Consider the following 24,326-nt stretch of genomic DNA (forward strand, 5'->3'; position numbering starts at 1 on the left):
CTGAGACTGAAGCTGGCAGAGGAGCGCCCTGAGTCGGCCTGCGGAGCTTCGGAGCTGCCGAGACGAAATCACGTTGATTTAATAATAATAACAATAATAATAATAATAATAATTGTTATTATATATAACGTATGTAATACTAATTGTAATAAAAATACTAATTGTTGTAATTATAGTTAAATTATATAAATAATTATAGCGATTATTGTTATTGTTGTATTATGGCTATTGTTGTTGTTGTTGCTATTATTATTGTTACTATTATTGATTTTATTATGTGGTCGTCATTATTATTGTTGATTTTAAAAAGAGAAATGAAGGAAAACAAACATTTAATTCAGCTAATTGATTCTGTATAATTTAGTCATTCTGCGACAAAATATTTAACTTGATTTATTCTGTGTATGTGCTTGTCTACGCTCGCGCGCGCGTGAGTGCGCCCGTGCGAATGTCTAAATGCTCATAAATGAGGATCAAAGTGGGACACAACAGTAATCGTGTTGAGGAGGAGGAGGAGGATGAAGACAGCAGCTGTTGTCTTGGTGATCTTTCTCTAATCTGTTTTCCTGCTCTGTCACTCACATTCCTCTTCCTCCTTTCCCTCTCTACTCCTCTATTCTCTCTCCTCCTCCTCTTTCCCCCCTCCTCTCTCCTTCTCTCCTCTCCTTCTTCCTCTCTCTCCTCCCTCCTCCTCTCCTCTCTTCTCCCTTCACTCCTCCTCCCCCTTGTCCTCTCTCCTCCTCCTCTCAACTTCTCCACTCTACTACTCACTCCTCTCTCCTCCTCTCTACTTCCTCCTCTGTACTCCTCCTCTCTTTTCCCCCTCCTCTCTCCTCCTCTCTTCTCCCTCCTCCTCTCTTCCTCCACTCTATTACTCCCTTCTCCCTCCTCTCTACTCCCTCCTCTCTACTCCTCCTCGCTTATCCCTCCTCCTCTCACCTTCTCCACTCTACTACTCCCTCCTCTCTCCTCCTCTCCCGCATCCTCTCTACTTCTCCTCTCTTCTCCCTCCTACTCTCCTCCTTCCTTCTCCCTCCGCCTCCTCTCTACTCCTCTCTCCTCCCCTCTCATCCTCCTCTCTTCTCCCACCTCCTCTCTACTCTCTCTCTCCTCCTCCCCCCTCACATTCCACTACGACAGCTCCATTGATGTCTCATCACCAAATCTTTTATTCAAGTAAAATTTAGATTTCGTTTATTCGACTTCAGTGACATTTTTATTTATAGTTTTTTACTGAGTAAAAATATTCCAAAATCAACGAAGCAGTTGAATGAGATTAGAGAGGACCAGCGAGAGGACCCTGTGGTCCCTCTCTCTCCTCTCTTTTACTCTCCCTCTCTCTCCTCTCTCCCCTGATAAGGACTTCAGGAGGTGATCTCTGCAGATCAGATCAGATTGAAGCTCGTGAACTCTCTCTCTCTCTCTTTTTGTCAAACACTCCATCTTGTTCATCAAACCTTCATCTCTGATCTTTCGTTCTGTGAATAGAACTTTTCAACTTACACCGTTTCTAAGGGTTAGGTTCTTTCGCTCCTCGGCTCCAGGTCCTTCGGCTCTCGGTCCCCCGGCTCCCGGTCCCTCGGGTCACCAACATGGGGTCCGTTTTGCCCGGTTCGTCACTGGGCCTGAAGGCAGCCTTTAAGCCGCAGCCGGCGTCCTCTCTGGCGGACATCATCACCTCGGACATCCTGCACAGCTTCCTATACGGACGCTGGCGGCACGTGCTGAGCGAACATCAGCAGCACGAGGAGCGCAGCGCGGCCAGCGCGAGCCCCAAGACCGCCTTCACCGCAGAAGTCCTCGCGCAGTCTTTCTCTGGAGGTCAGTGACGTCAAGAAACTGAGCAATCCATCGATAAGCTACAGCAGCGAATTTGAGATTCAGCCAGAAATGTTTTAAATGTGAAAATGTTTCGTCGCTCTTCACAAACGTAAAATATATTAATTAGTCAGAGAAGTGGTTTATAAACTGATTGAACTAATCGCATTGTTTTATTTAAATAGTTAGTGGTAATATTGTACTTTTGTACATTGTACAGGATTTTAAAAAAAAAATAATATCAAGACTAACAAAACTGATTACATTTTTGATTTCCATTCCTGATCGATCGATCTTGACGTTTTTGCGCGACTCCGAATCTCCACACACCTTTATTAAATCGGCTTTTAATTTCCTTTTTTTTACAGAAACAGGAACAATAAAATGCGGCCTTTTGCGTTTTTCCTCATGATTTGGTTAATAAAAGGTTGCTTCGTTTCAGTTCCCCCAAAATTCGTTCAGAATAATTTAGATGAAGGATTTTGGGACGGAACCAACCGAATTATTTTGAGTGTATTTGTTAAAGCCTTAGTGTTCTACTCTACTACCACTTAAATGTGGATTAAATCTTTTTTCTTCTCTACGTCTCTAAATTTTTCGTCTTTTTTCCTTCAAATAATGTGATTTTTGATTTTCTTTCCCTTCTGCGTTTCCTTGTGAATTTAACGCCATGTTTAGGTTTTCAACGTCTCTTCTTTTCCTCCGCTCCTAAGTATTTGACCTCTTATTGTGTGTGTGTGTGTGTGTGTGTGTGTGTGTGTGTGTGTGTGTGTGTGTGTGTGTGTGTGTGTTTTCTCCTCAGAGGTTCAGAAGTTGTCCAGTCTGGTTTTGCCTTCGGAGGTGATCATCGCTCAGAGTTCAGTTCCGGGTCCGTTCGAACATTTTCAATTTGTTACCAATGGAACAAATGTTTATTATTATCAATGATGACGGTGATAGAAGTCTGTCTGTCTGTTTGTCCGTCCGTCCGTCCCTCCGTCCAGGTGAAGGTTTGGGGATTTTCTCAAAGACGTGGATCAAAGCGGGAACAGAAATGGGTCCCTTCACGGGTCGCCTGATCTCCGCGGATCACATCGATCTGTTCAGAAACAACAACTTAATGTGGGAGGTAACATCATGATGATGTCTGAACCGTCACAACCGCTTCAGCTCAGAAAACCGAGACTTTGCTACATATCAGGTGTTTAACGAAGACGGAAGCGTCAGATACTTTATCGACGCCAGTCAGGAGGACCAGAGGAGCTGGATGACCTACATCAAGTGTGCGAGGAACGAGCAGGAGCAGAACTTGGAGGTGGTCCAGATCGGCAGCAGCATTTTCTACAAAGCTGTGGAGGTCCGTGAATACATCGTGGAAAACACTAACCGTGAACACTAGTCAAATGTGGACATAGAACTAAAGTCTAAAATGAAATTATTGTTTTGAATTTGCCAATTTGATTTTAAGTTTAAAATATTTTAATAATGAAAGTGTACAACTTCAAATGACCTAAAAGTTAAAAAAAAAAACAACCTCTCGTAAAAACAAAGGAGCGGCGTGTCTCTGTTGGCTGAAATAGGCACAGTAGATCAGACACACATTTTTTTTATAAAATAAATCCGTTTTTCCTTCCAATACATTTTTTAATGTCTAAAATGATTTTTGATTTTTTTAAAAATATTCATTCGGATGTATTCATATTTTCCAGACAATCCCACCAGATCAGGAGCTGCTTGTCTGGTATGGAAACTCCCACAACACCTTCCTGGGAATACCTGGAATTCCAGGAGATGAAGAACAGAACAAGAAAAGCAAGAGCGGTATTGATTATTGATTATAATAGTTGCTGTGCTTCTGATCACACGATCCCTTTATAAATCTGGTGGAGAAACATGTGACAAATACAAGAACAAAGCGTAAAAATGTGAGAATTCAGTCCAGACAAAGAAAGGAAGCAGCTCAGACTGGTGTGAAACCAGTGATCGTCTGGCTGGTCTGACCTCGCTGCTCTGAAAACATTTCAAACGGATCTAGTTGTGAACTGGTTTTAAATCAGTGTGTAGGTGAACATCTTTAATGCCACAGCTGGATCAGGCTGGTTCTACACATCTTTTTAAAAAGAAATTCAGCAACTTTAGCAGTCAAACCAGCCAGTCTGTTTGAAAAACAGCAGTTGTGAGGACCACCAAGCTATTCAAATGCAAAACACAAGATATTTACACAACAGCCACAACCAACACCTGTCACTCAGGTGATTCTTCACTGCGGCCAACAGCCTATCAGCCATTGGGAAAGATTGTATCTTTAGTCTGACACGTCTCTCCCCTTCCTCAGATGAGTTCCACACCTGTGACGGCTCCTCCTCCTCTTCATCTTCATCCAGCCTCGGCCGTATGCGTTGTGTCATCTGTCGCCGTGGATTCAACTCACGCAGCAACCTGCGTTCACACATGCGCATCCACACATTGGACAAACCCTTCGTTTGTCGCTTCTGCAACCGGCGCTTCAGCCAGTCTTCCACTCTGAGGAACCACGTCAGGCTTCACACCGGAGAGCGGCCCTACAAGTGTCACGTGTGTCAGTCGGCCTACTCACAGCTGGCTGGTCTCAGGGCGCACCAGAAGAGCGCCAGACACCGACCAGCTGAGGAAAACGCTGCCACGGCTGCAGGAGGAGCTGCAGGAGTCGTCATCCATAATCCTCACTCTCCTCCTCCTCCTCATCCTCACCCGTCTCAGCTCAGCATGACTCACCACGCCTCACTCGTTCATCACATTCCAGCCATGGTGCTGTGAGACGTCCAGGTCCAAATCCAGGCTGAGATCCCATCCAGGTCCTCATCTTACTACATGGTCCTGGCGCCGTTATAACACACACACACACACACACACACACACACACACACACACACACACACATTTCTGAAGAGTTGCATGACGTTAGCCTGTTGGTATAAATCAGGAGTGGTCGCAGTGATGATGTCATGATTTTTGTTTGCATGCTGATGTTGTTGTAATGTGTATGTGGAACAGTAGGTGTCGCTGTGGCCCACTGCGATTCAGCTACACTAACAGTGTCGAGTGTGTGCGGCGCCTGAGCTCAGCAAATACTGTGATTTGGGCGCTGTGACAGGAGGTTGAGCCAGATTTTAAAGCTATATTAGTGTGACGCAACAGACGTCATGCTAATGACTTGTTAGCATGCTAAAACATACCAAAGTTGTCATCAGAGCCAACGGTCCAGATTCAGCTCACATTTAAGTTCAGATGGTTTGCTCAGATGTCAGAGAAACAACTTTTATTTTGTTGGCCGACTTGGAAAAAATATCGAGTTCTGGATTTAAATGCAATTTGCACACATCATAAAATTAAACAGATATATCTTTGAGGGCTCTTGGCTAAATGTTTATAGCATGATTTAGCAGAAATGTCACTTTGATTCTTGTTGAAATGCTGCAGTTCTGCTGATGTTTATGCCATTGTTCAGAGTTAAGATCATTTTTATCTCTTAGAACATATTTCTTTCATCAACAATAATGTTTGTAAATGTTTGGATGCCTCTGAATTCACTATAATATGATGTTAAATATTCAAAGCAATGACAACTGTAATGATCGGTAAACGTCTCTGTACTTGTATCTACTCTCCAATAAAATATCACCAACCAGGTGTTGTCTGAGGTTGATATTCCATTAATATCGTTTGATTTGCAGATAAAGAATTTAAAGACGAATTGATTTGTGTTCTGTCAGAAATTGCTGTCGAATCTCAACAGGATCATCGCGACCAGAACTTTCCATAGACTTTTCTGCTATTTGGATGAAAATTGTGAAAAATGAAAGAGCCGATCACTCCGAGGCTTAATCTCTGCTGCCACCATGAGGTCAATAGAAGGAATCCAAGGTAGTTTTCTCTGTCAACTGGACAGTTCAGAACTGAAGAAGCCTTCTGGATAGAAGGCGAAACGTCTTCAAGAGAAGAAACCCAGTCCAGTTGACAGAGAAAACTACCTTGGATACAATGACCTGGATGATTGAGAATCTACACAGACATCAATAGAAGGAAATACAGTTCTGAGGCAGCCCAAGTGACATGTGAGCCTGCAGGGGGCGCCAGCGGGCTAGAGACAACGGCAACAACGTGATGGGCAGCGGATAAGAGAAAGTCCACAGAATTAAGAAAGACTGGAAAACACAGACTGAGTAAACACACCTTTGGGACACACACACACACACACACACACACACACACACACACACACACACACACAGACAAACACACACACAGTGGAAGTTTCTGCTGTGTCATCCAGTTAGAAAGCCCATATGTTTGTCAATAGTTGATCAGTAACTAACTAAATCAGTGTGTGTTTGTTTCAGGCTGTCTCAGTCAGTTGTGTGTTTTCTCTTTTTCAGGATGAAGGTGTGTGTCCTCCTCCTGTGTGTGTTCTGCCTGTGTTGGAGGACAGAAGCTGATTCCAGATCGTAAGTTTCCAGTCCACAGTAACTCATAAATTATTCTACAAAAATGGTTTTGATTCATTTTTCTGTCAGAGTTTAACAGAATTTCGCAAAAAATTAAGTTTCATTGTCCAAAAATGTGAACAGAAAACAGAATTGTATTTATTTTAGTTAACGCAGGAACAGGTTTTACACCAGTGCATCCAGCATCGCCGCCGCTGACAGTCCTGTGCTATGATTGGTCCGAGACATGTTAGCCCCATAAACGTGGGCCAAAGGTTCAAGGTTGTGTGATTTGTTGGCTGGGCGTCACCTATCTGCTGGCATCAGGGTAGAGTTGTCCTGTTGACCTCATGGTGCCACCGCTGCTCTCTGTTCAGTTCAAAGCTCACCATTTTTTTTCCATCACTTCCTGTTTACATAACGATGGCTCCACCCCTCAGATATTTGATAACTGCCCCTCTGTCACTGCGGCTGGATGCCATGGAAACGGTTCTGCTGCAGCTGTTTGGCTTCACAAATGAGGTGAGGGTCTATGTGTTCTTGAAGACTTCCATGGCTCCAGATCATGAGGTTCTGGCCCAGGAAGCCATCACCCTCAACACTCAGAACCACCATCAGGCCACCGCCAAAGTCCGGGTCAGACCTAATGACATTAGCCATCTTTACCGTTGTTGTCATTATTGCCATCAACGTGCAGTGTCCTCTGTCCCTTCAGCTGTACCCAGGTCGACTACCTCGGACCATGAGTCATGTGATTCTTCATGTTCAATCAGCGGAGATTAACCAGCATCTGTCCATCCCCGTCAGTCGCACCAACGGCTTCCTGTTCATCCGTACGGACAAACCAGTCTACACACCACATCAGAGCAGTGAGAGAAACCCCACAATGTACTGCACTAGAACAGCTGAGCCACAGCAGCACAGATGAGACTGTGTGTGTGTGTGTGTGTGTGTGTGTGTGCGTGTGTGTGTCTGTGTGTGTGTGTGTGTGTGTGTGTGTGTGTGTGTGTGTGTGTGTGTGTGTGTGTCAGTTAAGGTGAGGGCATTCTCTCTGAATCAGGAGCTGAGGCCAGCCAATCGCAGTGTATTCTTGACCTTCAAGGTTAGTATAATAACCTCCACTAACACATAAATCTGATGTCAGATCAGATCTCAGATTAGCTTCTGCTTTTCAGGATCCGGATCACATAACAGTTGATGTCATCGAGATGACTGATGTCAACAATGGAATACCATCCATGCAGAACCCGTTCAAGATCCCTATCAGACCTAAGTAAGAACTTTACCGATCAGGTTCATCCCCACCCCAGCCTGTTTTATTGTGATTCCATGTTGTTTTTATTGTGATTCCAGGTTGATTTATTGTGATTCCAGATTGTTTTTATTGCAATTCCAACCTGTTTTATTGTGATTCCAACATTTTTGTTGTGAATCCAAGTTGTTTTCTTGTGATTTCAGATTGTTTTATTGTGATTCCAGGTTGGGGATTTGGTCTATTGAAGCATCATACTCTGATGATTTTACCACAACAGCCAGAACAGACTTTGAAGTGAAAGAATACGGTAAAAACACAAATGATGCCAGACAACCTGTTGTTGTGTTATTATTTTACAACTGCTCAAGGTTCTCCAACAGTTCTACCCAGTTTTTCCATCCTGGTGAAACCAGAAAAAAACTACATCAGCTATGGAAGCTTCAAAAATTTTAACTTCAAGGTTTCAGCAAGGTGTGCAAACATGCTAACATCCTCTTAGCTCACACCTCAGCTAAATCTTCACTTTCAACATTCTCAGGTATCTTCATGGTGCTCCAGTGGCTGATGCTGTGGTATTCCTGCGTTATGGATATGTTAGTGGGAAAGATTCTCCAGTTCTCATTCCAAGTTCTGTTTCCAGAGAAAGAGTAAGAAACAGAAACTATGAAAATGATATTTGTTTTTTAGATGTTACAGTTTAGCATATGTGTGTTTCAGTTGTCTTCTATAGGTGAAGTGGACGTGTCTGTTAACATGGAGAAGGTTCTTTCAAAACACAATGGTCCAAAAGACCTGAACGGTCTGGTGGGGAAGTATCTGTACATTGCAGTTCTGGTGCAGGAGGACACAGGTACACAGCAGTACTGCAAGTTAAAGCTGATCACTTTGAGAATATAAACAGTGTTAACCTGCACGACCACATGTCTAAGGTGGGATTAGTCAAGAGGCGGAGTTTGCTGCTGTGAAGTTTGTCAAATCACCTTACAGACTGAGTCTGGTGTCCACGCCCCCTTTCATCAAACCTGGACTTCCTTATAACATTCAGGTTCGGAAAGATGACTGTTAGATGTTAGTATTTGGCTAACTGTAATGTTAGCTTGGACTGTCAGCCAAACAGGGAAGTGAACTTTAAAGTGTGATAAATTTCTGGTCTCAGGTTGTTGTGAAAGATTACCTGAACAATCCAGTGAAGAACATTTTGGTTGGCCTGGCCCAACGTCAGCTCTTTAGACAGGGGAAGGACCAAGAAGAGATGCCCTGTCCTGACAGGAGCACCAGTGATTCAAACGGCCTTGCTGTCTTCATCTGTAACGTACCAAATGATGCAGTCAGGACTGTGCTGACGGTGAGGAAGAGTAACCTCTAAACACCTGATGATGCTCGTTACTGTGTCGCTTTTTCTCTCCATGTGTTTCCTTGTTAGTGCCCTTGAATATAGACTTGGAGGAGGTTCCCCCTTTTAGTATAATTCACACATGAAGACCCTCCCTCTCTCTTCTTCTACCTCTGTCCCCCTCCTTCTCTCTCCCCCGCCCTTGTGTTCAATAAACTTTTATTATTTCTGGTTCAACAGTTTGAAACAGCTGATCCAGTCCTCCCAGCAGCCAGTCAGGCCACACTGAATCTTGCAGCCGTCTCCTATCACTCCCCCAACCAGCGCTACCTTTACATTGACCCACCGCTGCCCGGCCATGGGCTGGTCGTGGGAAGCTTTGCCAATATCAAGGTGTATTCGGCCACACCCTCCTACATACCTGTCAGAGCGCTGAGCTTCCTGGTGAGGAAACACAGCTGAAAGTCAGAATGTTTACTGTTTCCATGGTTACTGGTGACATCTTGTTCTCCTCAGGTGCTCTCCAAGGGGAAAGTTGTGGACTTTGGCAGTATAAAGTTTGTATCCAGCGCTGACAATAAACAGACCTTTAGCTTCGAGGTCACACCTTCTATGGTCCCGTCCATCCGCCTGCTGGTCTACTACATCCTGTTTGGGGAGGGGACGTCTGAGCTGGTCGCTGACTCCATATGGCTCGATGTTAGAGACAAATGTGTCAATGGTCTGCAGGTGCGGCCTTAATGTTACGTAAAACGTCATACATCCAGAGTATTATGCTCCAAAATTATGACATTATCAGCACCACATGGACAGAAGCAAAAGTTACATGTCCTTCACTTTGATTTATCCACATGAACTGAACATGTGTAGTGATAACTGAGTCAGTCACTGTAGTTACTGTGTGTATATGTGTGTGTGTGTGTGTGTGTGTGTGTGTGTGTGTGTGTGTCAGACTGATGTGTTATATCGCAGGCAGGAACACAAACCAAAGAGCAACTTGCAGTTTAAAATTGCAGCCAATCAGGATGGTCTTGTGGCTCTGTCAGCAGTTGACTCCGCCCTTTTTACACTACGTCCCAACTATAAGGACCCATTGTCTACGGTAACACGGAGGGATATGATTATGACCTGTATCACATGGAGTTAGTAACAGCCCTATGGTGGTCTACAGGTTCTGAGTCACATTGAACACACTGACCTGGGCTGTGGTGGAGGGAGTGGCAGAGACAGTGCAGACGTTTTTCGATTAGCCGGACTCACCTTTATAACTAATGCCAATGCGCAAGCATCAACAAGTGGTATGACAGTCAATCAGTCAGTCAGTCACCCACCATACTCTGCTTGATTTACAAGATGACATGTATGCAGGTGAAGTGTGCACAGCCGCCGTACGACCTAAACGAGCTCTGACAGAACAAGAGAAGAAGAAAAAAGGTAAAACATAACAATGACGACTGCTGCACTTTACACTCTAAAATGATAAAAGACAGGTTTGTCAGGTACAGCAAATTCAACAGGTATGAAATGTGTTACCACCATCACAGATATGATATCTGTTTCAGATGGAACAGGTGTTCCAGGTGTGACAGGTATAACAAATGGTTCAGGTGTTTCAGATGTACAGGTGTGATGGATGTCACATGTTTAAAAGGTGTTTCAGGCGTAACAAGTATTTCAGATGTAACAGGTGTTTTGGGTGCTTTAGGTGTAGCAGATGTTTCAGGTGTAGCAAGCATTTCAGATGTAGCAGGCGTTTCAGGTGTAGCAGCTGTTTCAGATGTAGCAGGCGTTTCAGATGTAGCAGGCGTTTCAGGTGTAGCAGCTGTTTCAGATGTAGCAGGCGTTTCAGGTGTAGCAGCTGTTTCAGATGTAGCAGGCGTTTCAAATGTAGCAGGTGTTTCAGGTGTAACAGCTGTTTCAGATGTAGCAGGCGTTTCAGATGTAGCAGGCGTTTCAGGTGTAGCAGCTGTTTCAGATGTAGCAGGCGTTTCAGGTGTAGCAGCTGTTTCAGATGTAGCAGGCGTTTCAGATGTAGCAGGCGTTTCACTTGTAGCAGGTGTTTCAGCTGTGACAAGTGTGATAGGTGTAACAGGCATTTCAGGTGTTTAAGGTGTAGCAAGCGTTTCAGCTGTGACATGTGGTTCAGGTGTGACATGTGTTTCAGATGTGACACGTATTTAAGGTGTGATAGGTGCAATGTGTTTGTGTAACCAGCTGAGAGTTTCGGTCCGGTGAAAACATGCTGTGAGCATGGGATGAGGTTCATTCCGAAGACGGTGACCTGCCTCCAGTTTGCCAAACAGAAATTCCCAAGTAACCCTCGCTGCAGACATGCCTTCAGAGACTGTTGCGAGTTTGTACAGCAGAATCTGGACCAGGACCAGGACCTGATCTTAGGACGTCATGGTCAGTTGGACAAACACTTTTGTACATTTTCACATGTATGAAAACTGTTGTTTGAATTTGACAGTCTTTACAACCTTTGCTGTTATTAGTGTTGCTCCTCTAGGTTGTTATTGTGGTTATTCTTTTAAAAGTATGGAATGTGATCTGATCTGTAGAGCTGGGGGCAGATTTCGACCAAGCGCCGTCCCTGATCCGGAGCTACTTCCCGGAGAGCTGGATGTGGGAGGTGCAGCGTGTCAGGTATCTATTTTCACCTCCTGATAAACCTTTCTTGAACACAATTCCTGTTGAAGTGGAGTCTGTTCTTCATCTCCAGTCCAGGTCAAACATCCATCTCCAGAACTCTACCGGACTCGCTCACCACCTGGCACATTCAGGCTGTGGGAATGTTCAAGACTGGTGACTTTATACTTCCATCTCTTAGAAAGTGTGAGAGTTTTAGATTGTGTGAGTGAAGCTCTGCGTGGTTCTCCTCAGGGATTTGTGTGGCAGATCCGGTTCAGGTGTCCGTCAGTCTGCCACTCAGTGTTGACATTCCTGTTCCGTATCAGGTGGTCAGAGGAGAGCAGCTGGAGCTGTCGGGTTCTGTCTATAACCAGCAGCCTGACAGCATTACGGTACCATGCACAAGTCTACTATATTTCCCATGATGCTCTTCCATAGTGTTTGAAAAGCCAGGCTTCTTATTCCTCTGCTCTGTTGCCAGTATTGTGTAATGCTGACGGTCGGCCCAGCACTCTGCCTGATGCAGTCACATCCCATTCCCGGGGGGACAGGGCTACACTCTACCAGCTGCAACTGGAAGCCCTTGTTTGCAGGGGGGGTGGGGAAAGTGACCTTCACTGTATTAGGATTGGAGCCTGGAGAACACACATTGACCTTTGTTCTGAAGACACAGCACGGACAAAAGGATGTTGTAGAGAAGAAGCTACGTGTGGTGGTACATACATGATCAACACAAAACATACAAACACATACCAAACATGAGTGGTTCACAGCTGGATTAAATCCACAATTGTTCTTTATTCTCACTAAAGATTGACTGGTTTTGAAAAATAAGGTGTGTTTTATTATTAAAACTACTTGATGGCTCATGTTTCAGCCTGAAGGGATCAAGAGAGAGCTGCTGTCAGGAGGGAGACTCGACCCACAAGGACTCTACGGTATGAGGGCTCACGCTCAAAACTGGGTCATGTAATGTTACAAAACCCTCATCTAGGTTGTACTGTTGTGTCATCATAGGTTCACAGAAGATAACTGTGGAGCTGAAGAACACATTACCATCCAACATGGTTCCCAATACGGTTGTGGAGAGGATGCTAACCATCAATGGTGAGATGATGCTAAGCTAACATTCAAGGTTAATCTTTCAGCGAAGCCAAGGATCAGTAGGGGAATAGTTGCAGTGCATCCACAATAAAATGAATAGATGCTGAAGATCTGAGGAAAGTTTGCATCAGCGAGTGATTTACTTTTCTGCAAGTAACCTTCAAATGAAGTCCATTCTGTCCCCTGTGGCCTGTGAGGTTAACGCTAACCCTGACACAGGTGAAGTTCTGGATGATATCACCTCAGTGGTACACAGCCCAGATGGCCTTCGACAGCTTGTCAACCTGCCGGCGGGGTCAGCGGAGGCAGAGCTTGGCATACTCTTCCTACAGGTTCAGCTGTATCATTACCTGGAGACATCAAGAAACTGGAAAGTTCTGGGAGCTGACATCAGGAAGAGTTCAGCAGATCTGAGGGAGAAGATCAGACAAGGTAAGATGCTAAACTGAAACACGTCATGTTTATTTCACCCCTAAAATTATAGCACCTGAAGCCACCATCAGGCCCGCATTAAAGACTTCAGCTGAGGGTAGATTATACATCCATGCATCTTAGCCCATAGTTACAGGTAAATTACCCTTAAATTTGACAATATAAGTTAGCATCAGATACACACATACACCTAAGAAAGTTCAACAAATGTACATTTAAAGTGATCAATGTGCTCAAAATCATACCGCTAGGGGTTGTGGCCTTAAGGAATTCCACTGCAAGGTTGAGTGGACGCTGGTGCGATATGCTGCCAATGCTCACCGATAACGTCTAAGTTATTGATAAAAAAAATTTCAGGCACTTTCATGCCAACTAAGGTGAGTCCCAACAGGTTTATTTCCATAAATCGGGAAAATCATTAGAAGAGTAACAACAATCAAACAGCAGAGAAGGTGCTGGCTAACACTTTAGGGGGTATCCTATCAGGACCTGCTGCTTTGGTGGCATCTACCTTTTCAATCGGCTTCATACCTTTCCACACATTCTTCAAGTCATTCTTCTTAAAATGGTTTTTACCTGTATTTCTCCAGATTCATTTGCTTTATTTATGCACCATTTTCAACAAATCTTTGTTCCTTTTAACAAAGAGAAGCAGTTTTGGTACATCTTGACCCGTTTCTCGGAGACAATGGTAGAAAAATGTATTTATCCGCAAACAGACCCAGTAGATCCACTAATGTCTGTTGCAGCATTATCTTAATAACTCTACACCACGTTCCAAATTATTATGCAAATCATTTTTTCTATGATTTGTATAAATAGTCAATGATATTTAGATATTGACATAGATATTTTGCTTGGGGATGCTCCAAAGCTTGCAGTTATGCATGAACCTTCTCCTTGGCCACCTCTAAACAATGCTCACAAGCAGAAATGGCTGCAGTGGGTGCAGAGACATATGAAGACTAATTTTCAAACAGTCTTGTTCACTGATGAGTGCTGTGCAACTCTGGATGGATGGAGAAGTGGATGGTTGGTGAATGGCCACCATGTCCCAACAAGGCTGCAACGTCAGCAAGGAAGTGGCAGATTCATGTTTTGGGCCAGAATCATAGGGAGAGAGCTCGTTGGCTGTTTCTGGGTCCCTTCATACATCGTCTTCATACATGACAATGCACTGTCTCATGCTGCGAGGAATACCACTGCCTCATTAGCTATTGGCATAAAAGGAGAGAAACTCATGGTGTGGCCCCAATCCTCCCCTGACCTCAACACTATTGAGAACCTTTGGAGCATCCTCAAGCAAAAGATCTATGACATCCTGCAAAGAAATTCAAGCAGAAACTCTCCAAAAAATCAGAAGTTCAATGGATGCAAGAATTAAGCTGCGATTAAATGAGGGCTCCTATGTTAAAATGCAACTTGACCTGTTAGGTGATTTTGATTGAAATAGCTTTTGATTTTTGTAAATATGACCTCCTCATGCTGCAAATTCAACAAATGACCATTTTCACTTCTTTCCAATCTCTAAAATGTTTTGAAACTCTGCTGTGTGTAATAATTTGGAGCAGTACATTTTAAATATTTGGTTTTTGAAATAATGACAATAACATTCAATTTATACTCTAACATTTCAAATCAAATCAATCTTTATTTATATAGCATCTTTTACAATCAAAATTGCCTCAAGGTGCTTTACAGAATCCCAGGGCCTAACCCCCAACAAGCAAGAGTGGCAAGGAAAAACTCCCCTTTAACAGGAAGAAACCTTGAGCAGGACCAGGCTCATGTTGGGGGACCCTCCTGCTGATGGCCGGCTGGGTAGAAAGAGAGGAGAAGGGGAGAGGACAGGTAGAGGAGAGAATAGGTAGGAGAGGAGAGGAGAGGAGAGGAGAGGAGAGGAGAGGAGAGGAGAGGAGAGGAGAGGAGAGGAGAGGAGAGGAGAGGAGAGGAGAGGAGAGGAGAAGAAACAATGACCCATTGGGGTGACAGAGGCCTGTCAGGTGATCATGTTTCTGGACCCTGGCAGCCTTGGCCTATAACAGCATAGCTAAGATGTTAACCTAATGATTAGATGACCCCCTAAGTATGATAATTTGTCTGTCTAGGATAATAACTGAAACTACAGAGTTAGTAACAATAACCTTTTTCAAAGAGGTAGCTTTAAAGCCTAATTTTAAAAGTGGAGATGGAGTCATCCTCCCATACCTGGACTGGGAGCTGGTTCCATAGCAGGGGGGCTGGTAGCTAAATGCTCGGCCCCCCATTCTACTCCTAGAGACTCTGGGAACCACAAGTAGACCAGCGTTCTGAGAGCAGAGCAGTCTATTGCGCTGGTAAGGTGTCACTAGCTCCTCCAGGTAGGATGGAGCTAGGCCTCTGAGGACCTTGTAGGTCAGAAGAACTGTTTTAAAAATTATTCAAAATTTAATGGGCAGCCAATGAAGAGACACCAGTATTTATGTAGTTATGTGATCTCTTTTGTCAATACCTGTCAGAACTCTGGCTGCAGCATTTTAGATCACCTGGAGGTTTTTTAAAGAGTTGTTTGGACACCCTGACAATAAAGAGTTACAGTAGTCCAGCCTGGAAGTAACAAATGCATGGACTAACTTTTCAGCATCATGCCGTGTCAGTAGCTTTCTGATCCTTGTGATGTTCCTCAGGTGAAAAAAGGCACTTCTAGAGACTATTTTATTGTGGGAGTTGAAGGAGAGATTTTGATCAAAAGTTACTCCAAGAATCCTCACAGAGAGACTAGATGCTAAGAAGATGCCATCTAGAGTGATCATGTGATCTAATCTATCCCTGAGAGGTTCAGGACCAAACACCATGACCTCAGTTTTTCCTGAGTTAAGGAGAAGGAAATTTGAAAACATCCAAGATTTTATGTCTTTAAGACAGGTCTGAAGCTTCACTAACTTCTCTGTCTCCTCTGGTTTCATGGACAAATATAGCTGAGTGTCATCAGCATAACAATGAAAATTTATCCCATGCTGCTGAATAATGTTTCCTAAGGGAAGCATGTACAAGGTGAAAAGGATTGGTCCTAGTACAGAACCTTGTGGGACTCCATGGCTAACCCTACTGTATGAAGAGGGAACGCATGGACATGAGCAAAATGGTATCTATCAGATAAATATGATCTAAACCAGTCTAGTGCTGTCCCTTTAATCCCAATCATATGTTCCAGTCTATGTAACAGGATGCTGTGATCAACTGTATCAAAAGCAGCACTGAGGTCCTGCAGAACCAGCATAGAAACCAGTCCATGATCTGAAGCTATAAGAAGATCGTTAGTAACTTTAAGTAATGCTATTTCTGTCCTGTGATGAGCTCTAAAGCCTGACTGAAACATCTCCAACAGGCAGTGTCTCTGCAGGTGCTCCAGTAACTGAGTCACCACAACCTCCTCAAGAAATTTAGAGATAAAAGAAAGGTTGGATATCGGCCTATAGTTTGCTAACACATCAGGATCCAGTGATGGTTTTTTAAGCAACGGCTTAATCACTGCCACCTTGTAGGACCAGGGTACATAACCTGTCACTGAAGAACAATTAATCCGGTCCAGGATAGAACTGCCTATCAATGGTAAAACATCCTTCAACAGGTGTGTTGGGATGGGATCTAAAAGACACGTGGTGAGACATGAAGTCTTCACCACTAAGGGAAGAAGGGATATGTGGATCTAAAACACTGATTCATGGTTAATTTGGCCACAGTGCTGAAAAGAAATCTGGGGTTATGGTATTCTTGTTTTCTTCAATTTAAGAAGAAAGTTATCCTTTTTTTTCTGCCAGACAGTCTTTCCAGGCTACCGGTACATGATAGTTATCCATTTTACAAGAATACCACTTCCTTTCTAGTCTGCGCACTTTCTGCTTGAGGGTCCGGATATGTGAATTATACCACGGGGCACACCTCCTCTGATTTACTCTTTTCTTTTTCAGGGGGGCAACAGAATCAAGCGTGATTCTCAGTGAGGTTGCTGCACCTTCAGCAATAGAGTCAACCTCTGCAGGGCTAAGATTATAATGAATGATCCCTAGGGAAACACACAGTGGTCCTGGGATTAGCACAGGGATCGCTTCCTTAAATTTAGCTACAGCATTATCTGAAAGACATCTGCTATAGTAAGACTGTGCTCTGAGCATAGAAGAATCCTTAATCATAAATGTAAAAGTGATCAATGAATGATCTGATAGGAGTGGGTTCTGAGGGAACACTGACACATGTTCTATCTCAACACCATAAGTCAGAACTAGATCTAGGGTGTGGTTGAAGCTATGAGTTGGTTGGTTTATCTGCTGGAGGAAACCAACTGACTCAAGTAATGAAATGAAGCCATTTCTAAAGCTGTCATTTACAACATCTACATGGATATTAAAGTCTCCAATGATAATGACTTCAAGTTTTGAAAGCTATGCTGACTGTCATTTACATTTCTAAATAAGAAATTCTGTCAAATTTTGCTAACTCTTTTTATCATTCTATTCCTGATGCTGTTTAAACCTAGTTATGTCCACATATTTGTGTTAGCCTTTAAAAAAATAATCTTGTTTAGTTTTTGTCTATGTTTTAATTACAGTAATATTTTAGAAATAACATACTTTTGTAATAATGTTACCAGAAATTGACAATTCATTATTCAGTATGTGGCGGGGTGGAGAGAGGTGGAACGGTCGATGACAACGCCACCTGGGGAATTTCACCCCAGGAATTAACCGGAAACAGGCACGCGCAGATACGGTTCGGTTCCAGAGGCAGAGACAGGATTGAGGGTTAGGCAGTACAATTTTATTAAATCCAACTCAACACCGAAATAACTCGGCTGTACAAAAAAACAAAAGGGGGTGGACAGGGCTGGGGCCCCACCGGCAGGTAAAACTCAATTAGGGGAGATAAACAACTAAAAACACCCGTGCTACTACAAACAAAACTACACACGAGAGGTGTGATAAAAACGCCCTCCACCAGGGGTTGGGTCCCCGCCGTGGCCCGCAGCACCTGTCCACAAAGAAAAGAGGACAATTAAATTTACAATGATAATCAGACGCGTCGAGCGCACACGCACACACCTCACACAGACAAGCGAATAAATGGCGACCAGGTCGTCCAAAAGAAAACAACGTCAACCAAGACACAAAAAGCAACAAAACCAACAAAAGTAAATGTAAATTGATACAATTTACATACTGTTAAGAGTCTAAAATTGAAAGTAATAGCTCCGTGGTCGCCTCGGCAGCACCACTACGTCTCGTGAAGGCTGACCCTGTGTGTGTGTGCGTGTATGTGTGTGTGTGTGTGTGTGTGTGCGTGCGTGCATGTGTTTGTGTGTGTGTATGTGCAGGTCTGGTCAGTGTCAGCTCATTCAGAGGTGGAGACTCAAGCTACAGCATGTGGATTGGTAGAGAACCAAGCACCTGGTCAGAACCATCTAATCATCCATCTTCATAATCAGATATTTTCAGTCTCTACAAGTTGCTATGGTTACTGCAACTACTTGCCATCAGGGGTAAATTACAGACTGACACCCATGCTGTGTCTCTCTCCTCAGGCTGACAGCACTGGTGGTGAAAATTATGGCTCTGCTGGAGTCAGTGGCTCCTGTGGACCACCAGGGTCTGTCGGACTCTGTGGCCTGGCTGATTCGTAATTGTCAGCAGCCTGATGGCTCCTTTACTGACAAATCCTCCTTTAGACCCAACAAAATAGTGGTGAGTTCCTCCTCCTGCTCCTCGTCGCCTTTCACCACTGGGACGTTAACACTGTTGTTCTGTAATTGACAGCAGGCTGCAGGGGCCACCGACCAGTCAGTCTTCCTCACAGCATTCGTATTAGTTGCACTGCACAAAGCAACAAACATCAATGACCCCATCCTGCAGCTACGAGTGAGGCCTCATCTCTGTTTCATTTAAGTTACCCCACCTCCTCTTCTTCCTGTAACTCACTGTCTTTGCACTCAGTTCCATGACAACAGCATGAGATCTGCAGCAGACTACATCTCCCAGCATGCTCCAGGTGTGAAGAGTGTGTACGTGCGTGCAGTGGCGACATACGCTTTGACGCTTCATGACCCCAGTAGCATGGCGGCATCCACACTGATCAGCAGTCTGGAGAATCTGGCTCTAGAAAAAGGTTAGAACCTCCCTCAGAAATTCATGACATGATGGTTGTGCTCATGCTCAGAAAGAGTCACCCTTCCCTCAGAAGCACCATGTCCTTGAGCAGTAAAACTCCAGGGCTCCACTTTCATGCAATGTGCAGGTCACCCTGCTGGGCTCAGGTACTGGCAAGAGTCCAGTCGGACAACTGATTGGCTAAAACCAGACCAGACCAGCGGAGTGACGGTGGAGACGACAGCCTATGTTCTACTGACTGTCTTAATTAAGGTGATGTCACTTCCTGTCCCATATTTAACACAAAGTGTGTATCAGGTTTATGAAAATTACAACCAGATACATGGTTATTGTTGATTGATTATTGGTGGCATTTGTTGATTTTAAGGGACGGATCCGATATGCCAACCCGGTGTTGACCTGGCTGACCCAGGACCACCACTATGGAGGGGCGTTTTACTCTGGACAGGTACCAGTCAGATTTGCACTGGTTGATGACAGAAGAGCGGGCTGGTTTGACTGACTGTTCTGCTCCTCGTCTTCTGTGTTTTTGACACCTTTTTCTCCACTTTAGTTTCTTTATGTTGTGATGCAGGCTGACTTCATAACTAACGTCCAGGAAGTGACCAAATCAAATCTGCTGTGACTGCTGCAGCTGACTCTGGATTGACTTTTTGATGCTATGATGACATCAGTTATTGACTGTTGATGATATTGTTGTATTCCTGTGCACTAACTGCCTGGTCTCTCTCTATGTTTATCTGCTTCTCAGGATACAGCCTTGACTCTAGAGGTCCTCACTGAGTACAGTAGAGTAGTCCCTCGAGCTGTCCTCAGTCAGGACATTATCATCCGTTACAGCAGGAGAGGCCTGCTGGGAGAAATCCAGCTCAGCCAGAGCCGCCCTGTGGCCACACCCATCCAGGTGGGATGATGTAGATGGAGGCAGAGACTGAGCTTTTTCCTGCATGTCATGTAAACATATCTGTTCTCCTCAGGTGACCAAGGATGACAACATTATCGTGACCACAGGTTATGGGACGGGTGTGTCCAATGTGAAAGTGGGTGTGGTTAATGTAATGTAATATAAGTGTCGAAAATATGTTCCTGAATTCCCTGTAACTGGGTAATTGTCTTTGTTGTAGTTGAAGACGGTTTACTATGAGACCACAGCATCCTCGGAGACGTGTAACTTTGATGTGACTGTTGAGATGGGCTCCCCTGATATGTCCAACAGTTAGTATTTAACCCAACTCTAGCCACACAACACTGGTTGACAGTGAGAGTGAGTGATTGGTGTGTCTTCACCTCCTCAGATCCCAGGATGACTTCTCCTCAGCTGGTTGCCTGTGCAAAGTAAGAATACCTTTGATTTCAGAAGGAATTACTCACTCATTACAGCCCATGTTCAAAAGAACCTTGGTTTGTTAGATGAACGTCCAACTCAAGGGTCTCTGTGAATTGCAGGTATAAACCCCCCCCCAATGAGCTACTCACTGAGTCCAGTCTGACCGTGATGAAGATCCAGCTTCCATCAGGTGTGGAACCTTATCTGGATGATCTGAGACAGGTGAAGCTCTTACTTTGTCATGTTGACACATAGAGGGGTAGGAAGGAGGTCCTGCCCCCCAGTGAATGGACGGTTGTTCTAGCCTTAGGAAGGTGGGTTACCCAACCCCCACCACTTCTCTGCCTAACTCTAACCCTCAAACTCACACAGCTGACTGTGTGATGACCTCATTTTTCAAACTGCTATTTTCCCAGTTCAGAGACATGATGGAGCCACTCATCTCCCACTATGAGCTGCAGGGAGACATGGTGGTCATCCAGATGGACATGGTGAGTCAGTAATGTCACATGTGAAGCTGCTGCAGGTCATGACATGTTGACCTACACCAGCTCATTTTTGTAAGTCATTGTTCTGGTTGGTGGTCACTTCCTGTCTGGTTTCTAGGTTCCCGCAGATGTCTTCCTGTGTGTGGGCTTTCGGGTCAGGAACAGGTTTGCTGTGACTGGAGCCAGTGTGTCTTTCCTCAGCATCTATGAGCCTCAGGATAAAGGTGAATGTACGGTAACTGCTGTTTTGCATCCTGGGAAATGTAGTTTATTTAATATTACAAAAAAACGCATAGTTTTGAATGATCCAAAGACAATTGACAGCAAAATTTGAGGAAATGACCTCTGTGAATATTTTAACATTTTGGGATAGGGTTGACAAAACAAAAAATCAGGATCCTCTGAATCTTTTTTAGTTTGACTTGTTTCTATTTAACCTATAAATGTGTCTTTCTGTTTAGAAGTTTGGAAATATTGAGGTTTGGAACAAACTTGTAAAGTTAATCAGATGCTTTATGAAAACAAAATCAGCTGTTTGTCATTTGTGGAATCAATGACGCCAACACTTCAGAGGTCATCTCCTGTCCGTTCTGTTGAACTATATAAGAAGAGAATTTATAATCATCAACTGGCTGAAAAAAACTGCTTCATTTGAAATAAATGGTCTCAGAAGCTGCTGGCTAAAGATTTGAGTAATCCAAAATAGGTTAATATTAAATATCTTATTTAATAAACTGGACAAGAATTACAAAGTTGAATGTCAGAAACAAATACTTCAGTGGTGTCAGTTGTTAACTTTAATTTTCAGTTCATCTTTATTTACATAGCATCTGTTACAATCTGCAACTCCTCACTCATTCAAAATTCAGTCATTTCCAGAAAGAGAAAGAAGCTAAATTATTTACGCTTCTCTTCTGGACAGGAAGTATGTGCACCAAACAGTTCTCCTACCAGGAGCAAAAGCTGCAGCGTCTCTGTGTGGCTGAACAGTGTCAGTGCATGGCAGGTAAGAGCAGACTTCTGATTGGCTAAACATTGGGCCATCATTACATGTTGATGATTATTTCGAGAAAATTAATTTGATGATCACCTTTCAACAATATGAATCAGATGTAGTTATACAAATAATTATCACATATACTGAACCTGTCACATCAGGGGGCATTGGGAAGCACCCAGGGGGCATTTGGGGGTGAAAAGTACCATATTGCTCATGGCAACAGTTATAAACTGGTCCAGTAAATGAGTAGGCAACCTTCTGATCACACCTTTACCTGGAACCTGGAGACCACCTCAATGTTTTGAACTGGTATCAATAACCAATATTCAGCTGTTACTGGTGCCTTTTAGCACCCAGTACAGGACCTTTAGCAGGAAAATCCAGTTCAGAGCTTTGATGGAAAAAACATCCATAATGTAAAGTTACGTGACCTAAAGTGATATTTGTTCATTGTAACAATTTAAACCTCCATCCTTCCTTGTCATGGTGATATAATCAGTATAACGAAAAGTTTTCCAAACATTTGACATTCAAAATTAACAGACCAAATGACATTGTTGCTTAGCTGCCTGTGCGACCTACAGAGGAAACGTGGATGTGACCATGACAGCAGCCGTGCGCACAACCGAGACCTGCCGGCCTCACATCAAATATGGTGAGAATGCTTGACATGTATGTGACATGTGTTTCAACAGCAGGGACCTCATTCCTAATGTATCTAATTGTGTTTTTCTGCAGCCTATAAGGTGACAGTGAAGTCTTCAGCAGCAGAAGGAGACTTTATGACCTACACAGCCACTGTGGTTGAAGTCCTCAAGAACACAGATAAAGGTCAAATATGTCCACAACAGACTTATATAGTATATATTTGGTCAAATATCACAACCAACTCACCTTCTCACTGAGCTTACACCACGTACGTAGTTGCAGTTACCGTACTATCCTAGACAGACAAATTATCACATTTATTGGGTTAACATCTTAGTTATGCTGCTATAGGCCGAGTCTGCCGGCTTGTAGGGGGTCTGATAGTTTGCCAAAAATTGCCTGATTGTTGTTAGCTTTAGCATCAGTCTGTGATTATGAACTAAAATTTAAATGTTTATTGTGATGACATGTCTTATCGTCATGTTTGTCTTGTAGAGTTTGAAGCGCTGAGTTCAGGTACACAAGTAGAGCTGGTGAAAAAGGCCACCTGCAGATCTGTTGAGGTTCAGAACAACAAACAGTATCTGGTGATGGGATCCAGTGGCTCAGAGATTACACTGAACCACAGTTTCAAGTAAGTTCTTCTCCTGATTCTCTTACTTCATCTCCTTCTTCTTGTCTGACTTCCTGTGTGGTGTCCAGGTATCGTTTCCCCCTGGACTCAGAGGCGCTGGTGGAGCTGTGGCCCACAGATTGCAGTTCTCCTGAGTGTTTTGACTACATTTCCCAGCTGGATGTCTTTGCCCTTGACCTGCAGTTGATGAGTTGCCCTGGGAGCTCCTAGGTTCCAGAAAAGTGTTTAATTCTTCTGTTATTTTTTATCTGCTAATAAAGACCAGATAACACCAGTGTGTGTTCAGATATTGTCCTTCAAAGGTTCATATTCATGATGTCATCAGAGAAGAGAACAGAGAACACCAGATGGACTATGAATGGTGTTGGTCATGATGATCCTAATCCTTTATTGTTCTTCTATTTTAAACACAATTTAAGCACTACTTCATTGAAATGCTTCATCTACACATCAAAAAAATAAAACACAAACGAATGTCATGATCATCATGTGACAATTATGTTAATCATGTATAATCATGATTAGGATGGTCTTGATAATGAGGATGATGGTGATGATGATGAAGGTGATGATGATGGTGATGATGATGACGGTGGTGGTGGTGATGATGATGGTGGTGATAATGATGAAGATGGTAGTGGTGGTGATGATGATGATGGTGTTGGTAATGATGGTGGTGATGATGACGGTGGCGATGATGATGATCATGATGGTGGTGGTGATGATGGCAGTCATCCAAGTTGTCAGATGGCATTGCTCCAGTCAGCAGGGATGTCGTTGACAGTGCTCATGTCTTCCTCAAGCTGTAGGAACCAAGGCTAAAGAGTATGGTGGTAGCTCCTCCCAGGAGGTAGAGTTATCTGGAATTTTGCCTTGGCTCCTCCAGGTGTGTGAGCATGCGGTGTGAGTGTGAGGTTTAAATAGTATAAAAAGTATTAATTCAGCTCTTATGTCATGTCTGATTTCAAAATCAAATCAGAACTAAAACATTAAATCAGAGTTCCCCAATCTTTTACCTGTGACCACAGTCCCCCATCAGAGAGACTGTGGTCAGTTTGTAACAGAAAAAGTGTG

General features: G+C 43.7%; 2 protein-coding genes across 3 annotated transcripts; both read left to right on the forward strand.

Moving 5' to 3' along the window:
* The first annotated feature begins 1,101 nt into the window (after positions 1-1,101).
* On the forward strand, positions 1,102-5,466 carry LOC101065610 (PR domain zinc finger protein 12-like). The gene is made up of 6 exons (XM_003974619.2): positions 1,102-1,821; positions 2,621-2,686; positions 2,802-2,926; positions 2,999-3,154; positions 3,507-3,618; positions 4,133-5,466. Exons 1-6 carry the CDS (start codon positions 1,593-1,595, stop codon positions 4,591-4,593), a joined length of 1,149 nt encoding a protein of 382 aa, XP_003974668.1. The 5' UTR covers positions 1,102-1,592; the 3' UTR covers positions 4,594-5,466.
* Positions 5,467-6,125: 659 nt separating this feature from the next.
* Positions 6,126-23,526, forward strand: c5 (complement component 5). Of its 2 annotated transcripts, none has more exons than XM_011615298.2 (42): positions 6,126-6,281; positions 6,701-6,896; positions 6,976-7,129; positions 7,292-7,362; positions 7,436-7,533; positions 7,740-7,822; positions 7,896-7,986; positions 8,054-8,162; positions 8,233-8,365; positions 8,445-8,560; positions 8,672-8,860; positions 9,089-9,292; positions 9,365-9,577; positions 9,801-9,950; positions 10,020-10,146; positions 10,217-10,282; positions 11,063-11,254; positions 11,410-11,494; positions 11,571-11,653; positions 11,732-11,871; positions 11,961-12,194; positions 12,357-12,417; positions 12,497-12,586; positions 12,803-13,015; positions 18,366-18,441; positions 18,573-18,732; positions 18,805-18,906; positions 18,982-19,153; positions 19,283-19,407; positions 19,523-19,603; positions 19,907-20,059; positions 20,133-20,195; positions 20,280-20,370; positions 20,451-20,490; positions 20,602-20,704; positions 20,899-20,973; positions 21,089-21,194; positions 21,893-21,976; positions 22,536-22,625; positions 22,709-22,801; positions 23,114-23,252; positions 23,321-23,526. In XM_011615298.2, exons 1-42 carry the CDS (start codon positions 6,214-6,216, stop codon positions 23,460-23,462), a joined length of 5,061 nt encoding a protein of 1,686 aa, XP_011613600.2. In that variant the 5' UTR covers positions 6,126-6,213; the 3' UTR covers positions 23,463-23,526. The 2 variants fall into 2 exon arrangements, with proteins under 2 accessions (XP_011613600.2, XP_029686043.1); XM_029830183.1 differs by having other exon boundaries at positions 18,808-18,906.
* Positions 23,527-24,326: the final 800 nt, after the last annotated feature.

This window comes from Takifugu rubripes, chromosome 21 (genome assembly GCF_901000725.2).
Source record: "Takifugu rubripes chromosome 21, fTakRub1.2, whole genome shotgun sequence".
Taxonomy (NCBI): Eukaryota; Metazoa; Chordata; class Actinopteri; order Tetraodontiformes; family Tetraodontidae; genus Takifugu; species Takifugu rubripes.

Bases quoted from the DNA above. Each gene is read 5' to 3' on its own strand.
- c5 (XM_011615298.2), top strand. From the start codon at position 6,214: ATGAAGGTGTGTGTCCTCCTCCTGTGTGTGTTCTGCCTGTGTTGGAGG. The intron at 12,418-12,496 runs GTATGAGGGCTC...GTGTCATCATAG, and splicing joins CGACCCACAAGGACTCTACG to GTTCACAGAAGATAACTGTG. The intron at 21,977-22,535 runs GTAAGAGCAGAC...ATTGTTGCTTAG, and splicing joins ACAGTGTCAGTGCATGGCAG to CTGCCTGTGCGACCTACAGA.
- LOC101065610 (XM_003974619.2), top strand. From the start codon at position 1,593: ATGGGGTCCGTTTTGCCCGGTTCGTCACTGGGCCTGAAGGCAGCCTTT. The intron at 2,687-2,801 runs GTCCGTTCGAAC...CCCTCCGTCCAG, and splicing joins CGCTCAGAGTTCAGTTCCGG to GTGAAGGTTTGGGGATTTTC. The intron at 2,927-2,998 runs GTAACATCATGA...GCTACATATCAG, and splicing joins ACAACAACTTAATGTGGGAG to GTGTTTAACGAAGACGGAAG.